Raw genomic sequence first — 21,734 nt, 5'->3', positions numbered from 1 at the left:
GCTATTAAGGGTCCTGCCGTTTACTGTATAATTTCCTCTTGCATTTGACCTCCCAACATACATCAACTCTCACTTGTCCAGATTAAATTCTGCCATTTCTCTGCCCAACTTTCCAGTTGATCTATATCCTGCTGTGCCCTTTGACAACTCTCTTCACTATCCACACCTCCACCACTTTTGGTGTCATCTGCAAAGTTATTAATCAGACCACTTACACTTCGATTCAAATTATTTATGTATATTACAAACAGAGGAACACCACTAGTCGCCAACCTACAATTAGAAAAACACCCCTCTCCAACTACTGTGTCTTTAATGGCTGAGCCATTTTTGTATCCAACTTGCCAATTTACTATGGATATAGGTTGAGGTTTTGGACCAGCCTACAATTAGGGATCTTGTCAAATGCTTTAGTAAAGTCCATGCAGTCAACATCTTCTGCCTTACGCTCGTCAATTGTCACTTCTTCAAAAGAAAAACAACACCTCTCCCACATAAAGCCATGCTGACTATCCATAATAAGTCCACTCTTCTCGAAATGCAAGTAAATTCTGCCCCAAGAATCTTCTCCAATAATTTCCTTACTACTGATTTAAGGCTCACCAGTCTATAATTCCCAGGATTATCCCTGTTCTGCTTCTTAAACAAAGGAACAACATTGGCTATTCTCCAGCCTTCTGGAACGTCACCTGTGACTAAAGCAGATACAAAGATCCCAGTCAAGGCTCCAGCAATCTTTTTCCTTGCCTCCCGCAAAATCTTGGGATAGATGCCATCAGGCCTTGGGGCCTTATTTACCTCAATGTTTTTCAGGACACCCAACATGACCTCCTTCTTGGTATTGACATGCTTTACAGTATCAATAAACCCTTCTCTAATCTTACCATTATCCACATCCTTTTCCTTGGTGAGTACTGATGCAATGTACTCATTAAAGACCTCAACCAGCAACTTTGGCTCCACTGAAATTCCTTTGTGTCCTGGAGTGGACCTACCCTTTCCCTACTTACCCTCTTCCTTCTTATATACATATAAATTGCCTTGGGATTCTCCTTAATCGTACTTGCAAAGAACATTTCATGGCCCCTTCTAGCCCACTAAATTTCTTTAAGTTTTTTTTGTGTTTCCTTTATACTCCTAAAGGCCTTATCCAATATCAGTTTCCTAAATCCTATATAAGCTTCCTTTTCCTTTTTGAAAAAACTTTCAATATCTCTTGACATCGAAGGTTCCTGAATTTTGCCATCCTTATCTTTAATCCTCACAGGAACATGCTGAACGTGAATTTTGATCAACTAGCCTTTAAAGAGACTCCCACATGCCAGAGATAACACAGTGTGGAGCTGGAGGAACACAGCAGGCCAGGCAGCATCAGAGGAGCAGGAAAGTTGACATTTCGGGTCGGGAGCCTTCTTCAGAAATGGGGAGGGGGAAGGGAGCTGAGAAATAAAGAGACAGAGGAGGGGTGGGGCTGGGAAAGGCAGGTGGGATGGTAATAGGGGAGTGCAGGTAGGGAGTTGTGGGGATTGGTCAGTGAGGTGGGAGTGGTGGATAGGTGGGAGAGAAGATGGACAGGTTTTGCTATCCTCCTCCTCCTCCTGCTCCTGCTCCTGCTCCTCTGATGCTGCTTGGCCTGCTGTGTTCATCCAGCTCTACACCTTGTTATGCCAGATGTGGATTTACCTTCGAGCAGCTGCTCTCAGTGCAATTTCTCCAGTTCCTCCACAGTGCAGTTCCCCCAATTTAGCACTTTCACCCGAGGACCAGTCTTTTCTTTTTCCATAACTATCTTAAAACCCATGAAATTATGATCACTGTACCCCTTGATATTTTTAAATCTATATAAATCTATCGATCACCATCTCCAACACATTCAATGGCTGATCCTCCACAGACCACGAGGAGACAGATTCCCAAAGATTCACCGACTTCTTCTTCCTTTTATTTCAGAATACGTTTCTCCATATTCTGAGACTGTGTCCCCTCATCCACCCAAGGGGAAAAACATCCTTCCTGTATTTACCCTGTTGATTGCTGAAGAAAACGAATATCTTTGAATGTGACCACCTCTCAATCTTCTAAACTCCAAAGGTTAGAGATCCAGGCTATTTAATCATTCCTCATAGGTCAAATTCAATCATTCACTAATCAAGACAATGGGTCAGAAAAGTCACACAGGAGTAACTTTTGAACAGTTCATGAAAATAATAGTAAGAGGAATTAAAATGGGATTGCAATTTTGCCCCCAAAAAACTATTGTAAACCACAAGGGTTATGAGGTCTGTAATCTCATCAAGTACAGCCTCAAGGAGAATATTGTTAAGAAGAAGGTTTAATCATAGAATCCCTAAAGCGTGGATGGGGGCCATTCAGCCCGAGTCCACATCAACCCTCCAAAGAGCATCCCACCCAGACCCACCTCACTACCCCATCCCTGCAACCCTGCATTTCCCATGGCTAATCCACCCAGCCTGCATATCCTTGGGCACTATGGGCAGTTTAGCATGGCCAATCTTTGGACTGTGGGAAGGAAACCGGAGCACCCGGAGGAAATCCATGCAGACACAGGGAGAACGTGCAAACTCCACACAGACAGTCACCCGAGGGTGGAATTGAACCCGGGTCCCTGGTGCTGTGAGGCAGCAGTGCTAACCACTGTGCCGTCCTTTTTTGAAGTCTTGGAAATCACTGCATAAATTTGAAAGCTCCAGAGAGAAGATTGAACCAGTGCATAAAATGCCATGACAACACAAACCAACTTCCTGCTTCCACTAATGCCTTACCTGCCTATTTGCTCTGCCAACTCTTTGGCTCGATTGCAAGTGTCTCGTGAAGAGTTCTCACTTGCCATGTAGCAGGTGATAAAGATACGGTTACAAAATTCCCGTGGGTCCTTGGGGACATACTGAGGATCATTCACTATCCTCCGGGCATCTTCAATCACCTGCTGATCTGAACAGATGAAACGAAAACTTCAACATTTTACCATACAACCTATCAGAGCACATTGCGAGTAACGTCATCCCAGCAAACTGCTGAAAGTTGTTTAACCTTTTTTGAAAGCATTCCTCATCAATTTACAGCTAAATTAAGACAAACTTCACAGAGTGCAAAAATCTAACTTTTTCTACTTTCAAAAAAAACAAACTGTATTGGGTGAAGTATGGTTCAAAAAAAAGTCAATTAGTGTGTGACTGGATAAGGATTGTGGATATGGGCCGAATGGTCTTCTTCTACGCTGAACAATTGTGATTCTATTTAATTTCCTCTTTCGCACCGTATTCTCCAGCCTTGGTTTACATCACCTCCTACTGGTAAGCCTCCGCCAATACTCGGCCGCTCAGACGTGTAGAGAACAGCCTGCACAGCTCATAAACATTCTTTCCTCCTCTCTCAAAGCGAGGATACTGTCATTGGTGCCAAGTTGGCTGGTTTGTTTTATTGCTTGGGACCTCACACAGCATGAAAGCCAGAGCCTCAAAAAAAAAAGGGTACACAGACCTGAATATTAAAAATGCCATTTCACAATGTGCCAGCAACTACAGTGGTTCAAGCTGCTTAAGGAGGGATTCGAGAACATGGGTTTAAAAATTAGGAGTCACCCTTTTAGTACGGATGAAGGGAATGTTTTTCTTTCCGCGAGCTGAAAGACATTGGCACCCTCTGCTTCGCAAGACAGTTGGTGGAGGGGGGGGGGGGGGGGGGTGCTTGGGGAGGGTCATTGAATATTTTAATTACGGATGTGAACCAACTCTCTTGTCCAACAAGGATTCAAGTTTAGTGGGGATGGACGGGAATGTGGAATTTGGAACACAAACAGAACAGCCATGGTGTGGTGCCAATCAAGTGGCCTGCTTTGTTCCTTAAGCTGTCAACTTTGAGCGTTGGAGCTGCACTCATCCAGGCAAGTCCTGACTGTGCCCTTTAGATGGTGGGCATTACTAAATATTGGAGCAGGCTTAATGGGTCAAACGGCCTACTCCTGTTCCTAATTCAGATGGTCATACTTATTTTATTATTCGTGGGATGACAGTGTCACTATCTAGGCCAACATTTATTGTCCGTAAAAAATGGAAAGAACTGTGGATGCTGTAAATCAGAAACACAAACAGAAGTTGCTGGAAAAGCTCAGCAAGTCTGGCAGCATCTGTGAAGAGAAATCAGAGTTAACGTTCGGGTCCGGTGGCCCTTCCTCAGGATGGATGGTAGCTGGGGAAATGTTGGTTTATATGCAGCAGACAGGGAGGGGGAGGGGGTAAGGAGTAAACAATAGGTGGGGATAGAGCCCAAAGAGAGAGAAGAACAGTCGGACAGACAATGGAATGGATAACGATCTGGCTAGGAGGGTGAATAGCTGTTAATGGGGACTGTTAGTGGCTAACAATAGGTAGTTTGTAATGGAAGACATTTTAATACAAGGCCTGATGTGTGGGTTAGGGGACTGGGACATGGTAGCGTTTAGGCCCTAAAATTATACAACGTAGAGGGCTGCAGGGTCCCCAGGCGGAAAATGAGGTACTGTTCTTCCAGCTTGTGTTGAGCTTCACTGGAACACTGCAGAAAACCAGAGACAGAGATGTTGGCCAGGGAACGGGGTGGTGTGTTAAAGTGGCAGGCAACTGGTAGCTCAGGGTCTTTTTTGCGAGCAGAGCGTAGATGTTCTGCGAAGCGGTCACCCAGTCTATGCTTCGTTTTCCCCAATGTAGAGGAGACCACATTGTGAGCAGCGAATGCAGTAGACTAGATTCTGGGAAGTGCAGGTGAAGTGTTGCTTCACCTGGAAGGTATCTTTGGGCTCTTGGATAGTGGGAAGGGAGGAGGTAAATGGGCAGGTGTTACACCTTTGGCGGTTGCAGGGGAAGGTGCCATGAGGTTCGGGGGGAATGAAGGAAGAGTGAACCAGGGTGTCCCAGAGGGAACAGTCCCTACAGAAGGCAGACAAGAGAGGGGAGGGAAGTATGTGTCTGGCGGTGGCACCTTGCAGGAGATGACAGAAGTGGCATCTGATGATCTTCTGGATGTGGACATTGGCGGAGTGGTAGATAAGGACGAGGGGAATCCTATCTCTGTTGCGGGAGGGAAGAGAGGGGGTGAGGGCAGAAGTGTGGAGATGGGTCAGACCCGGTTGAGAGCCCTGTTGACAAAGGTGCTGAGGAATTCTCAGTTGTGGAAGACAATTCATTGTCCATCCCCAGTTGCCCACAGGGAAGTCAAGAGTCAACCATATTATTTGGGTCTGAAATTACTGTAAGCCAGACTGGGTAAGGATGGTAGATTTCCTTCCCTAAAGGGAATTAGTGAACCAGATGGGTTATGATAATCGATGGGTAACTTTATAGCAACTTACTTCCATTACTTGCAGCAAGGCACACCTGATGACACATGGAATAGACAATACAGGCTGTAGCTGAGCTATCAATGCCACCACTAAGAGGTAGAAGAAATCCAGCCTACAGACAAAAAAGTGACACATCACACAACAGGAATAGCAAACAGGAATCTACTCAACTTAAATTACAATCACACTTCCACACACACATTACTCTTGAATAACCACTCACACCAGACTCAGTGTAAGGTTGGAAACGCATCTGTTTCCACTGAGATAAATTTGTTTTGGTTATGCAAGTTCAATTAGCCAGCAGCTACTGACTCATGTTAGTTGGAAGTTCTTGCTATGTTTAGGGAAAGGAGCTTCATTACTTCCAGCCACTCCACCCCCAGTAACACAGGCAACTTTCATCTGGTAAACGCAATCAAATCAGGCACAAATGGTCACCTTCTGGTACAAAAATTGAGTATTGCTGAGCAAATTTTTGTCAAAGCTTCTCATTAGTCAGTTCAGAATTTCAGTCTGGCTCTCAGTGTGGTACCCTTGCAGGGGCTGGAAGCTATATATACACACAGAGCCCTGGTCTTTGCAGATAGAAAAAAACATGTACACGCATTGCACTGTTTCAACTCAACAAAACAGCAAACAGTTCTCAGGGCGATTATCAAGACTATTGAATTCATCAAGCTTCCTTCTTTAGGATTGAAAAAAATCCTGGTTGTTAACTGTCAACCATTCTTAACTGCTGCATTCTCAGTGGCAACGCCTCCAACAGAGTTCACTCACCACCCAAACAGCACTCTCCTTCAAATGTGGTAAACAAGTTGGTTTTTCTCTTAAATTTGTATTCTTGCAAATCAGCCTGATGACTATCAGCAAAACGACTGGAACAAATGGGTGTCTTTTTTCAAGCAAAGCTTATTCTGCAAAGACAATTGGATCGAGTGGGTGGAGAAATGGCAAGGTTTTCAACTGTGTATCTTCACAACACAGGATTGAATCTCACTGGAAGTCAGAGCCCCTCTTCAGTGAGAAAAGGTAACTGCTTACAGCTAGCGTATACATGGATTTTATTTTCTTAAAAAAAAAGGTGTCTACATTACACTGGCCATGGAAAGCAGGGGCTACTTTAATTACAGATTCATCCTGGGTACTATGTTCAGACCAATGGCTGACAGAAGAATTTTTCATGTTGTCCAATGAAGAACATCTGGAATAAGGATGAAATCTGACAGAACAAAAGTAGGAGAGGAATGGGGAAAAGTACAGAAATTAAAATCACAACATCATCAACAAACCCCACCCTTAACCACCTGAAGATCATATAATACATCCCACACAAACTCCATCTCTCCACAGCAGGCAACTGCCTGAGTGCTAATGGTCAGAATGACACCCTCTCACACACACATCCTCGGTTTGCTATTCCGGTCAGTTGTCTTAGGAGATCAAAAGACTTATAATTGTTATGACAATTCCAGAATTTTCCAAGCTGACCCAAAACTCTGGTGAACTGGAACTTTGCTACAATGATCAAACTGGTCCAAATATTTCTTATTCATCTGTTTACCTAAATATCTTTTAAATGTTATAACTGTACCCGCATCCACCACTTCCTCTAGGAGTTCATTCCACACACAAACCACTGTTTAAAAAATACTGTCCCTCATGTCATTTTTAAATCTTTCTCTCTCACCTTAAAAATATGGCCCCTAGTCTTGAAATTCCCTGCCCTAGGGAAAAGACACCTGCTATTCACTTATCTATACCCCTCATGATTTTTTAAACCTCTACAAAGGTTACCCCTCAAACTCCTACGCTTCAGTGAATAAAGTCTCAGTCTATCCAGCCATTCCTTATAAGTCAAACCTTAGATTCCCAGCAACGTTCTGGTAAATCTCTTCTGAACCCTCTTCAGCTTAATAATATCCTTCCTATAACAGGGTGACCAGAACTGGACACAGTATTCAGAAGAGATCTTACCAACATCCTGAACAACCTCAATGAGACTTCCCAATTCCTGTACTCAAAGGTCTGAGCAATGAAGGCAAGCATGCTAAACGCCTTTTTAACCACCCTGTGTACATGTGACATAAACTTCAAAGCATTGTGTGCCTGAACCCCGAGGTCTCTCTGAGAGTTGAGAGTCTTTTGAATTCTTACTTGAGGATATAGGTTTATTGGGGTATCTGCAGGAATGTAGAGTACAGGATAACAATTAGATCAGCTATGATCACCACGGCAGAGCAGGCTTGAGGGGCCGAACGGCCTACTCTTGTTCCCTGTTTGTATGAGTTGATATTGAGCAGGATATTCACGGTGGGTCACATCACACTCGACCCAAAACAGTGACTCTGCTTTCTCTTTACAGATGCTGCCGGACCTGCAGAGTTTCTCCAGGAATTTCTGTTTTTGTCTCCTCACCCCTTGTCGGACAAGACACGAGAGAGCATGAGCCACTTTAGCTGTGGTGGAATGACCACATTCACGACTGGCGTAAAGGTAGTTAGGGCCACAGTATCATTAAACTGGTTTGTTAATCAATGTGAATATTTCTTCCTCTACACTGTTAACCAATGGAAAACAACAGTGACAGCCAAAACACCTAAATGCATCAATGGCGCTAATATTACGCATGCAGATGTACAAACCCCCTTCCGAGAATTAAATCAATACAGTCGAGTACAGTAAGGCACAACTCAACAGGTGGTGCTGTAGTACCACATATAGATGTTGCATTGCATGCGATCATCGGCTAAAGGGACGTTGAAGCCAATTCCTGATCCCCCTGTCTCAGATGTATCTCAGGACACTATCCAGGAAGGTTGAATCATGCCGGGCCACTCCCACATAGCTCTTGGGTATCAGCTAAAAACAATCATCAAAGGCCTAGAACCAAATGCCAGCCTGCTCTCAGGCTGAATAACTACCCATACGGGGAAACTGTTTATCAAATTAACAAGTCCCCAGTTCTTCACTGGCCCATTACATTCCCCTTCATGCTTGTTCAAGGGTAAAAGCTTTGGATAGATTATCATCATTTGTTTACAATCACAAACCAGTCAGAGAACGCTTCCTTAAATGTATATAAAAGTAAAACTCCTCCAACGTCAGACTTGGTTCCACGGGTAGACTCTCACATCAAATGAGAAGGCTGTCGGTTTGAATACTGAATCTCAGCAGATACCCCAGTGCAGTGCTGAGGGAATACTGCAATGTTTGAAATGTTCTCTTCTGGATGAGGCTTTAAACCAAGCCTCTACCTGCACTCTCAAGTCAATACAGAAGCTCCCACGGCCTCACTTTGAAGAATAGGGGACTTATCCCCAGTGTTCTGCTCTAGGTTTGTCCCTGAAACAACATCACTAACACAGAACATCTGGCCATTACCACAGGACACAGAAACGTGCTCTGTGCAAAATGGCTGCCACAACACATTTCTCACGTCACCTCAAACTAAACGTCAAAATCTACTTGTTCTACTCTGGGACGAGATGTGGACATCACTGGGCAAGGCCAGCATTAGGGGCCCTTGGACCAAGCGGCTTGCTCGACCATTTCAGAGAGCAGTTAAGAGTAAATAATATAAGTGTGAGTCTGGAGTCACATGCAGGCCAGACCAAGTAAGGATGGCAGTTTTCTTCCCTAAAAGGGCATTAGTGAACCAGATGGATTTTTATGACAATCAACAGTGATTTCGAGATAGGAATGAGGCTAACGTTTAATTCCAGAATTCTACTGAATTCAAATGTCACCATCTACCATTATAGGGTTCAAACCTACACCCCCAAACATCAGCCTGGGAGTTCTCTAGATTACGAGTCCAGCAGCATTACCACTACACTACTATCTCCCCGCCAATTGGTTTTTAGAACAATCCATGTTAATTTCATGGCTGCCATTAGTGTAAGAGGCTTTTAGTTCCGGATTTGGTTAACTGAATTAAAATTTCTCCATTTGCCAAGGAGAGATTTGAACCCATGTCTCTAGACCATTAGCCTGGGATGTTGGATTGCTAGTGCAGTGACATAGCCAATATGTCTTTATCTCCCCCAACTTCACTGGCTGAGAAGTACTCCTGCGGGCACATAAGGTGCTATATAAATTCAAAAGGTTCTGCCTTTCCTTCTCAGTGCCTTCATGGGAAAGCATTAATATTCCACCCAGTCACTAAATGTCATTCCAGGTTCCAGTAAAACTGCTCTGCACAGAGTCAGGAGAATCATGGAAATATAGAAATCATAGAATCCCTATAGTGTGGATTCAGGCCATTCAGCACATCGAGTGAACGCTGTTCCCACCCTTACAAAGACAGCATCCCATCCAGACACATCCCCCAACCTTATCCCCGTAACCCTGCATTTCCCATGGCCAATCCATCGAGCCTGCTCATCCCTAGACACTATGGGGTAATTAGCGTCACCAGTCCACCTACCCTTTGGACTGTGGGAGCAAACTGCAGCACCCAGAGGAAACCCATGCAGACACGGGGAGAATGTGGAAATTCTACACAGAAGGGTCACCCGAGGGTGGAATCGAATCAGAGTCTCTGGTGTCGTGAAGCAGCATTGTCTTGCATTAGTTCAATTGGTTATTTTCCATCCTATCTCAGTAGAAGAAAAGCAACAATGTGGTTCGACCCATTGTGTGGAGAAGCCCAGGACAGTGTGCTGTGTGCCTACACCATACTAGACAACTGAACAGATAAGTCTCTCAAGCCACTGCACAGTGCAAGCCACAGCTGGTAGATAGTGCTAGTCATCCAAATATCCAGCCTCTCAGTCTGGGGACATGGCTTCAAGTCCCACTGTGACAGCTAGTGGTGTTTAAAGTTTTTGAGAAGGTTTGTAGCTCGGGTTGTGGATGAGGTTGTAGACTTGCTCGTCGAGCTGGTGTGTTTGGTTGCAAACGTTTCGTCACCCTGCTCGGTAACATCGTCAGTGCGCCTCCGCTGAAGTGTTGGTGTTCTGTCCCACTTGTTATTTATATGTCTCGGTTTGATGGGGTGGTCGGTATTACTTCCGGTTCTGTTTCTCAGTGTTTTGTACACAGGGTCTAATTCAATGTGTTTGCTGATGGAGTTCCAGTTGGAGTACCAGGCCTCCAGGAATTCCGTGGCGTGTCTCTGTTTGGCTCGTGTGGTTATGGATGTGTTGTCCCAGTCAAATGCAGGTCCCTCGTTGGCTGTGTGTAGTGAGACCAGTGAGAATTGGTCATGTCTCTCGGTGGCTAGTTAGTGTTCGTGTATCAGTATTGTCAGTGGTGAGCATGTCTACAACCTCACAGCTAGTGGTGTTTAAATCAAATTCATAATTCTACAATAAGATGCTTCTATATAATGTTGATCAGCAAACTACCTTTGAATCTCCTAAAAACTAATTTGTTTCACTGATATCGGTTAGGAAGGAAATGTGACATCCTTGCTGAGTCTGGCCTACTTGTGACTTCAAGGGGTTAACCATCAATTGCCCTCTATCACTCAGTTCAAGGGCAATTACAGGGAGGGACAATAAATGCTGGACTTACCAGGGATGCCCACATCCCGAATGTGTTAGGTAACAATTGTTTAGTGTGCATGACGTAGCAAAGAACCATTCTTCAATCAATGAAGGCATCCCACTTGGAAAAACAGATAGTTTTAACAAAACATCATGTAAATTATGTATGGAAGGTGTAAGGTTTTCTAAAACTAAGCTTGCAATATGGTTGTACATCTCACTGACTTACCTGTGAACTACGTCGCAGATAATCCCACAACCAACAGGCCGGTCCAAGACTAAGTAAAATATGAAGAGGACGCAATGAGTAACATCAAGTCATACAATTTCCCAGCAGAACTTTATCCTGTACTTGGGCAAAATTGTGTTTGTAAGTATTCAAATGCATATTTCCAGCACTCAGGCAAAATTACCATCACATGTAATGATCCCAGCTGATGGTGATACTGGATAAATCAGATCCCAGCATGAGACTTGGCTTGATATGTCAATTTTGTTCCTATAACTTGTTTACTGTGGTCAGTCACTGATCATGTTCACACGAGGCTGCCAATGTACTTTTAACAAATGAATGAAGTTTATTACTCACAAAAGGAAAAACAAAGCACTAATTATATTATGCACAAACTGATTCCTCGTCCTGACCTGCTGAACCAAAGACAGCTCTAATTAATTTACCAATACCAAATTTCTGTCTCATTTACCCTTGTTTTCTAAAGCAAGGAGTTATTCAGCAAAAGGACTTTTGTTTTGAATGCTGGATTTAAAAGCGTATAGACATGTTTCACTCACAGTACCATTCACAGAACACAAAAATCAAACTAAAACTATTTATCCTCTTCTTAACATGCAATATAGAAATACGAGTCAAGTGTGAAGACATACAAGATCCTGCCCACTTTGGAACCCAAGTTTCCAAATAACAGGGAAACGTACTACAAAGTTCCATCACAAACTAGGCGGAGGAAACCATTCAATTTACCCAAGTGATGGGGAACAATATGGTCAGGTAAATAGATACTGTTTCTCTGCAGTTACAACTGAAAGTTCCAAACACTGTGCTGCTCAGTCAGTGCCAGGGTACCCTCATGGCTGGCAAAGAACTTCAAATGGCAGGGGTCAGATCCAGTTGTCATGGTCCACATAGGAACAAACAAGAATTAGGATTGATATTCTGCTGTGAGAGTTTGAGGGTTTGAATTTTAAAACAAAACCCGAAAGCGAATAATCTCAGGACTGCTACCCAAGTCTTGAACCGACTGGCATAGGGATAGAGAGATTAGAAGGTTAAATGCGTGGCTGAACAATAGGAAACAGAGAATTCACTTCATGGGGTACTGGCACCAATCGGAATGGGTTAGGACAAGCGTCCCGGTGAAATGAATGACAACGGCAGAAAAGAGGGCTTTGAACAAATAATGGTGTAGAGTGTATTTTTCTTTTAATTATTGCATTGAACTGATTGGCTCTGGAGAGCATTTCAGAGAATCGATCACATTGTCAATCATATTTTTTGTCATTATATAACTTATTGAATTTTAACAGCCCAGCTGCCAGGGTGGGATTTGAACTCATGGATACAGTTCTTAGAATTAGAATCAGCTTTACTGTCACATGTGCTTCCATGAGCACGTCTTAGGTACAAAGGTACCGAGAGACAAATTTATAGGAATAAATCAGAAAAATAAAGAAATAAAGAAGTTCAGAATTATAGTCCTTCCAAACAGAGAAGGTGGAGAAAACGAGCCTGCACTGGTCTCCAGTCCACACCAGGGCCTTGCCTCCAGACTCTGGAGGATCTAAGTCCGCATTAGCTTCACCTTGAACATCACCGATGCTGCCAAAGGAAGGGAAGCAAAAGCACAGGACGAGGAAAGAAGAAAGAAAATGGACAAAGTGGACGAGCTCTGGCTCAGGAGTCCTGCTTCGCAGTTCTCGATGTCTGGTGCAGTAACATCACCACCACATGAAAAGTAATACAAAACTGATGCACAAAACATCACAATGTCATCATCTCTCTCTTCATCAATCAATACCCTCCACCTGTTTATAAACAGTGATACAATTAACATTTTGCAGTATAGAAGAAACTCCTCAGGGACTCTTGTGGTTCAGTGGTACCTCTGAGCCAGGAGGTCTGGGTTCAAGTCACACCTGCTCCAGAGACGCCAGGTTGACTAAGAAATGTCTAGAAGAAGCCACTGTCGCACAGTTTAAACCATCTAAAAAGGACTTCCCTCTATTCCCTTCAAAATGGCTTAGAGAATTTCCTGTATGGGCTGCTGCTGTAACATTCTCCACTTTATCTGCTATTCGGATATGTCTCGATGGTGGACCCCCTATTAGAGGGTCCTTCCTCTTTCCATAAGGGATATGGGCTGGAGAGTGTTGTACGCAGCAGCCCCATGTAATCAAAGGTGATAGAGGCTCCCCAGGTGCCAGGTTACCGCAGACAGTTTATGGGGCCTGGAAGAAACAGCTTTCTGTATTTATTTGCAGTCCCCATTCTGCTATTAAATTTTGATTGCACTTCAGAATCTCAATCCTGGACGCACTGTGTGGAGGGGGTGGGGGTGGTGCAGACAGATCACAGGGTCTCTTCCTGGGCCTGCTCCTGGCTATAATGCTCGGCAGAGGGTCTGGGCAGCAGGTGTGGAGGGTGCGATAGTACCCAACCATCTGCCCCTCTTCCGTGGCCACATCTGTACTGGGGTGTCCTTTAAGATGGAGAATGGGGTGTCCACCAGCACGATAGAGACCTTTGGCACCAATGGGCACTACAGGAGCAGGATAACCAATGTGATTTGAAACATTAACTCAGTTTCTCTCTCCACAGATGCTGCCAGACGTGTTTTATCTCACCAGCACTTCCCGTTTTTATTTCAGAATTCCAGCATCCACAGTACTTTCCTTCTGTATTCCCATCTGCATCTTCCTTATGTTTCTTGGCAAACATACTATTTTTGTATCATAGATGTGACCTGGATGCTCTGACTGAGGACCGTGCTAGACACACAATATAACATACAGGTTACAATGTGGTCTCTGTAGGAACGAGTGAACAGTTTGAGGGCTCAAACCTACCTGATTTCTTCCTCAGGTGTATGGTACCGGATCTGAATGGGTTCAATGGAGGGCATATAGACATCACCAACTGACGAAAGTGCAAAGTCGACTTTCACCCGAGGATAGAGCTGTACTTCAGTTGCCTGGTTGGGATTTTATGCGCAAAACAGATTCAATTCTGACATTTGAAACATGCACAAGTAAAAGAACAAGTGGCAATCCTGAGGCTTTTGGGAGAGAGGAGTCAGTGAGTCATGTAATTAAGTTTGGCTATTAGCTTATTGTCGCAACTTTTAATTGAAAACGGTATCTTTACAGCTAATCCCAAAAGAAAATAACATCACAAGACTGTTAAGAAAATTCCAAACTGAACTCCTAAGGACAAAGCTATTCCTCAATTGGTTGGGATTAAGAGATTCAGAAGTGTGCCTCGATATCAACAGTCCGATAGTAATTCTCTCAGAGGAAAATCAGGAAAGGAATAAAGGCTACTTCTTAAAACGTTTTTGTTTGACTGTCTTCTGGGTTTTAAAATGCCAACTGTCCACTTAGATTGGGTACCAAGATGGCAAACTCAAACCTTGCTTCCTGAAGCTATCCACTCCCAGAGCCCTCTCTATTGCTTCATGATGAAACTCAAAGCCTAGCCCTGTGACCAAGATTTTGGCCATCTATATTGACATTTCCTTCTGTAGCTTACAGTCATATCATATTTAATAATGGTCCTATGATGTGCCTGGAATGTTTTAACTATGTTGAGGGCACCATAAAAATGCAGATTGTTGTTAGATGATGTGGCAGCTGAATCAGTCTTCTCTTTCACCTTAGATTCCAACCAGGTACCTTAGAAGGTTCTACATGTGTCGAGCTTGGCTAGTTTTCAACAAAGTCCTAATGCCCACAGACTCATTGCACACAATTTGATAGGAATCACAAACCAAACAATAGATTCTCAGCCAAACGTGAAAGGGGGTGAGGGAAAACCAGAACACAGCGAGATAGTCAATGATCCATGGAGTTTGGGCGTAGGATTACTGGGACACAGTCAAGTGACCCTTAATCCAGTCAGGCCAGACTTGCAATGTTAACTCTATTCTCTCTCTACAGATGCTGCCAGACCTGCTGAGTTTCTCCAGCATTTGATTCAGATTTCCAACATCTGAAATAGTGAGCTTTACTTTTAAATGGTAAACTTATGCTTTTCAAACCGTTAACCAGTTAAGGGTGTTTTTCCTTTGCCCCATTTAAAAATATATAATTTCTGTTGTGTTTTGTTGTGTGTGTGTGTGCGTATGCGCGCTGAGTGTGTGTGAGAGAGAGAGAGAGCGCGCGAGGGTGTGAGAGCGCGCGAGGGTGTGAGAGCGCGCGAGGGTGTGAGAGCGCGCGAGGGTGTGAGAGCGCGCGAGGGTGTGAGAGCGCGCGAGGGTGAGATTGTGCGCGTGTGCGCGTGCGTGTTCCCACTTTGAGACTGAAAGAGGATAAACTTGTCATTGCAGATTACAGTTTAGGCAACGACTAATTTTGCCACTTGTTCTTAAGAGTGAGTTTTGTTTTATAACAAATTGATTATTCGGACTTCATTAAAGAAATCCAGTGACAGTCTTTCTTTTTTTCAGGATGGCAGTTCAAAAGGATAATTTTCTTTGCAAATTATCCCGTGGGACATGGATGGGCCAGCATTTACTGCCCTCGAGAAGGTGGGGGTGAGCTGCGTTCTTGAATCACTGCAGTCCATGTGCTGTAGGTTGACTCACAATGCCATTAGGGAGGGAATTCCAAGATTCTGACCCAGTGACAGTGAATGAACAGCGATATATTTCTAAGATAGACGGATAGTGGTTTAGAGGGGAACGTAGTTGGTGGCATTCCCTTGTCCTTCTAGATGGAAGTGGTTGTGGGTTTGGAAGGTGTTAAGGATCTTTGTTGAATTTCTGCAGTATATCTTGTAGATGGTACACACTGCTGCTACTGAGAGACAGTGGTGGAGGGAGTGGATGTTTGTGGATGTGGTGCCAATCAAGCGGGCTGCCTTGTCCTGGATGGAGTCAAGCTTCTTGAGTGTTGTTGGGGCCGTACTTATCTAGACAAGTGGAGAGTTTTCCATCGCGCTCCCGAATTGTGCCTTGTAGATGATGGACAGGCTTTGGGGAGCCAGGAGGGGAGTTACTCGCTGCAGGTTTCCTAGCCTCTGATTGACTGATCTGATTGAATTGGAACATTTACACTGATGGGGAAACATTTGGAGTAGTGGGGGTTGATTACCAGCACATCCCTCGCATGGCAGTCATAATACTGGATACAGACAGAAACTCACAATTCAACGCACAGGAAAGCTCATGTACCAACCATTAATCTTGCAGATATCCTGATTGCATCGTAGCTTCTTACATCTTCCAAATCCTGAGTGGTTGTTATAACTTCCTAAACACAGTAAAAAAGACGAGGATGAATCCCTGCAATAATACTAAACAATTCTGCACAGGCCACCTTGAAATTTTCTTTTTAACTTTAAACTTTCTTTTATATTCACAAGAGGTCAGTTAAGAGTCAGCCACATTGCTGTGGGTCTGCAGTCACATGTAAATAAGGATGGCAGCTTCTTTCCCTAAAGGACATGAGTGAACCAGATGAGATTTTCCAAAAATCAACAATGAATTCATGGTCACCGTTAGACTCTTAATTCCAGAATGTCATCGAATTCAAATTTCACCATTCTCCATGGTAGAATTTGAACCCAGGTCACCAGAACATTACCCAGGTTTCTGGATTATCAGCCCAGCAGTAATAATATTAGGTCATCACCTCCCCACAGCAACTCAAAAAGCAAAGTGAATCCACGTTCACAGGCCCTACATCGTTCAGGTCTTACCACATCGTCCAAGGAAAACTGGGATCCTTGAGCCACAAGATGTCCATTGACAGCAATCATTGCACAGCCATCATAATACAGGCGATCACCATCACAGCCTTTCTGGTTGGCAAGGAGATAAATACCACCATTCTGCTCAGATAGAAGAGAAGAAATGTGCGGAATGAACTATCTTTGCACAGTTATACACTGTGAAGGATGAGGTTGATGACAAAAGGTTTTGGTGCAAGTTTTACAAATTTCCTTAGCACAGAGCTCCAACACAGGAGCAGAAAAAGGCAAAAATTCCTCAATACTGATTTCAATTATCATTTTGTGCTCTTCCATGTATTTCTGATCTCAATTAATGATGCTTCATTGAGCACTTAAAAAAATGAGAACGTGCCGGCAATACCCACATTTGTTGCCCAAGCCTCATTGCCCTTGAACTGAGTGGGTTGCTGGGCCATTTCAAAGGGCACTTACGTGTCAATCACATTTTTGTGGACTTGCAGTCTAGAACAATTCTAGACCAGATTCTCTTGCCTATAGCACATTTAAAGACAAAGGCTGTTATGGGAGCTTCATGGTCACCATTAATGAGGACAATGTCCAATTCCAGAATTACGGAGTTTGAATTCCAATACCTGCTGTGTTAGGATTTGAAACCACATCCCCAGAGGGTTAAGCCTGAGCCTCTGGATTACTGATTAGTCAAATTTCCACTCCACCATTGCCTTGCCCACCCCAATGCTTTTCATGCATGAAATCCTAGAAACAGACACTGACAGGGCCATATTCTAACTCCCAACAGGAGGCACAATATTCCTGCATCAGATAAACATTCATAGTTCCCCGGTGAGCTAACTGGCTAGCCACTGGATTACTGAGCTTAATTTAGAAAAAAGGCAGTGAGTTCATCCTTCCAAACTTTGTCTTTGTCAGTTCTTTAACCAAGTGGAAAACTCTATTTCAGTTTGGAGACACCAGCACATTCACACTCATACCTTTGCTGTCGCTGACTTTATAAGGTCAACCCTCACGTAATTTTTCCGAAGGACGTGATGGCTCCCCGAAGAATTGGTAAATATCTCAACCCCATCCATCGCCATGGTAATGTGGGGACTGAGAAGATAAGAAGAGCACGGTGTCTATATGTTGTCGTGAAACATTTACACAAAAACATTTCAACACAATATACACAATCAAGGTTTTGAAAACATGCATCAAATGAGTTCAGTTTTAGGCAGCATCTACAGCATACACTCACTGACAGACCACAGAACTGCGACAAAAACATGACAATCTTAATCAGATGCTCTATTCTCAGGATTTAGTAATGTGCTCACTGTTATTGTTAAAGGTAAAGTTGCCCTTGTCTCTCACTGAAGAGCAATATCTGATGGTGGTTAACCTGGGGGTACATAGGCAAGGGGAGAGGCCGAGAAGGAGACAAAAACAGAAATTATTGGAAAAGTTCATCAGGTCCAGTGAACCTTCCTCAGACCTGAAACATTAACTCTGATTTCTCTCCACAGATATTCCCAGACCTGTGAGCTTTTCCTGCAATTTCAGTTTTTGTTTCTTATTTCCAGCATCGGCAGTTCCTTTGTTTTGTTGGTTGAGCAGGAGTCCTTCATCCTAACTTCAGCTCGTGCAGGAATCGAACCCATGCTGCTGGCATCACCCTGCATGGCAAACCAGCCATCCAACCAATTGAGCTAACTGACTCCCACCATATCAGTTGGTCACTGTATCTAAAAAAGTGCTGCATTTTACGCTGAATCAGTCATAACTCTTTAATCATGTTGGCACTTGCTCAAAACGATCTCCAATTATTTCAATGCAAGGCATTTACCAATAGTTGCACATCACAGCTGTCACGCAAAGTTGAGGATGTACACATTATTGATGTCAAAACAATAACCCAAGAAATCACAGAGAGTCTTTCCAACGCCCTTCAGTGACTTAATGTGAACAAACACAAAGCAGGCCTTAAAATCAAACAGGAGTTTAGGTTGTCATTTCTTTTTTAAATACTAAAGAAACTGATATTCAAAGAAGTAATTCATCTTAAGGATGGAGTGGGACCATCATGATACCAATGAATAATTAACAGCTGAAAGTAATGAAATGCCACCAACTTTCTTCCTGATTTATTCCTAACTGTCCATCCATCAATACATCACCTCAATGCCCCCCAACTCCTGAGAGGGCATTTGAAAGTCACCCACACTGCTGTGGGTCTGGAATCTCATGTAAGGTCAGACCAGGCAAGGACAGCAGTTTCCTTCCTCACAGGACATCAGTGAACCAGAAGAGCTTTTCCAACAATCAATATTGGTTTTGTGGACATCATTGGACTTTTAATTTCAGATTTTTGTTCTACGATCTGCCATGGGGGCATTCAAACCCATCCCAGAAAAGTTATCTAGATCTCTGGATTAATAGTTAGCGATAATACCACGAGGCCATGGCCATCCCTGCCCCAAGAGAATGGTAGCAGTAAATCTCCCCCAGGGATGAGCAACAGTGCAAGCAGTCTGAAACAACACAGTGATCACTCATGCAACATCTTCCAAAGTCATCAGAGTTTACTGTTTGAAGAATATACTTTTAAAAACAACCAATGGTGACAAGCAAAAATCATAAATATTAAATACTTAATCTGAACTTTTACAATCCTCTGATATTTTATAAATGCAGGAGCAATGGCGACACTGCAAAATGTCAGATGATTTGTTATGTTTAAGCTAAATGATTGTCAGTGTACAACTCTACGTCCTCAAACTCTGGAGGTCACTTACTCCAGTAATAAGAAGTCAAGGTCTCTGCACGTTATTTCTGTTTGACTATTTCAAAGTTAGTTTTTTCTGATTCTGTAAAATTGACTGTCTCAGCTCTTCAATAACTGAAGCCTCCTATCGTGCCTTTTTTTATCTTTAGACTTGACTCTTGCAACAAATTACTGGCTGACCTCCCACAACCTACTCTCCACAAATTTAAGGTCATCCAAAACTCTACTACCTGCGTCATTACTCACACCAATACCCTTTCACCCATTGCCCTGAGCTCACTGATCTACTTTGGCTCCCAGGTAAATAGCTCCAAAATCCCACAAGGTCTCCACGCTGATGAGATCCAGAAAGAAACAGGATGAATGTTTGTACCTGTTGGGAACCCAGAGCTCCTCACAGATTTCACTGCCCAGGCAGGTCTCCTTCGTCTCAATGACAGCATCACCAAATGGAACAGTATCCTGAAACAAAAGCCATGCACTGGCATTATTGTCATCTACGAGCATTCAATTTTATTTGTTCCTTTACAATTGAATTGTCAGGAAAAAGTACATTCACTTATGGACAGGAATTGCTTCAGAGCTGAACCTGTTCACAGGCAGCAAAGTTTTACATGGTGGTTTTAAATGTAATTTATCGACACTTCCTATTACCATTGATATCTTGGAGCAACTCAGGGGTAGGATGTTGTAATTGCAAATAAAAGCATCGTACATTTCAGCACACATTCACAAATTATGTTTGTACATAGGGACAGCACAGTGGTTCACACTGTTTCTTCACAGCCGAGTTTGATCCCACCTTCGGGCGACTGTCTGTGTGGAGTTTGCACATTCTCCCTGTGTCTGCATGGGTTTCCTCCGGGTGCTCCGGTTTCCTCCCACAGTCCAAAGATGTGCAGGTTAGGTGGATTGGCCAGACTGAATTGAATTGAATTAGTTTTATTGTCACACGCACTCACAGTGAAAGTTTATAAGTCGCCACATATCTAAGTGTACAAGATGATGAGAGGCATAGATAGAGTGTATAGTCAGAGACTTTTTCCCAGGGCGGAAATGACTATTACGAGGGGCATAACTTTAAGGCGATTGGAGGAAGGTATAGGGGAGATGTCAGAGGTAGGTTCTTCACACACAGAGTGGGGGGTGTGTGGAATGCGCTGCCGGCAGTGGTAGAGGAGTCAGATACTTTAGAGACTTTTAAGCAACTCTTGGATAGGCACATGGAGGATAGTAAAATGTAGGGTACGCAGGGTAGTTTGATCTTAGATTAGGATAATAGGTCGGCACAACATCGCAGGCCGAAGAGCCTGTACTGTGCTGTCGTGTTCTATGTTTGAAGATTATCAAAATACTCCATAGTGTTCAGGGGTGTGCAAGCGAGATAGGAAATACAGGGTTATGAGGATAGGGTGGGGGCCTGGGTCTGGGTGGGATGCTCTTCGGAGTGTTGGTGCAGATGCGAAGGGACCAAATGGCCTCTTTCCGCACTGTAGGGATTCTATGATTTTGATTGATGAGCAGCTTATTGGATAGGGGTGGCTACTGCATTGATGCATCCAATATTAACTCAAGCCACAAAACAAAAATGGTCCAGCTGAAAAGGGGACCCCACTAAACACTAAAGATTCAAAATCGTTTCTAGTCTACCCATCCCACTTTAACAAACTTCAAATTCCTTTCCAAAATGTACAGTATTTTTCTTCACAGATGCTGCCAGACCTGCTGAACTTTTCCAGCAAATTCTGTTTTTATTATTCAAATCCCAGCTGCTCTGTGTTGAATGCACCATTTGGATAATTGATTCATAGCAAATTACAGTAAAAAAGCCTCGAGAAACTCTGAAGCAACGCAGCAAGGCTCCTTACAGAGCACCTTCCAAGCCCACGACCACTATCAAAGAGTCATACAGCACAGAAACAAACCCTTCGCTCCAGCTCCTCCGCGCTTACCAGACATCCCAATCTGACCTAGTCCCATTTGCCAGTATTTGGCCCATATCCCTCTGAACCCTTCCTATTCATGTACCCATCCAGATGGGTGGCATGGTGGCTCAGTGGATAGCACTGCTGCCTCACATCGCCAGGGACCCAGGTTCGATTCCACCCTCAGGTGACTGTCTGTGTGGAGTTTGCACATTTTCCGTGTCTGCGTGGGTTTCCAGAGATGTGCATGCTAGACGGATTGGCCATG

General features: G+C 43.6%; 1 protein-coding gene across 1 annotated transcript in view; it reads right to left on the bottom strand.

Moving 5' to 3' along the window:
- nadsyn1 (NAD synthetase 1) overlaps positions 1–21,734 on the bottom strand; it is a 73,435-nt gene that overhangs the window by 40,081 nt on the left and 11,620 nt on the right. The window contains 8 exon segments of the mRNA XM_048606902.1: positions 2,784–2,952; positions 5,348–5,450; positions 11,060–11,108; positions 13,915–14,039; positions 16,243–16,317; positions 16,766–16,897; positions 17,752–17,869; positions 19,915–20,003. Of these exon segments, the coding sequence (XP_048462859.1) occupies positions 2,784–2,952; positions 5,348–5,450; positions 11,060–11,108; positions 13,915–14,039; positions 16,243–16,317; positions 16,766–16,897; positions 17,752–17,869; positions 19,915–20,003 (860 nt within the window).

This window comes from Rhincodon typus, chromosome 17 (assembly GCF_021869965.1).
Source record: "Rhincodon typus isolate 14 chromosome 17, sRhiTyp1.1, whole genome shotgun sequence".
In the NCBI taxonomy this organism is placed as follows: Eukaryota; Metazoa; Chordata; class Chondrichthyes; order Orectolobiformes; family Rhincodontidae; genus Rhincodon; species Rhincodon typus.
The sequence above is the reverse complement of the archived record's forward strand: the minus strand, read 5'-3'. Positions and strand labels throughout refer to the sequence as shown.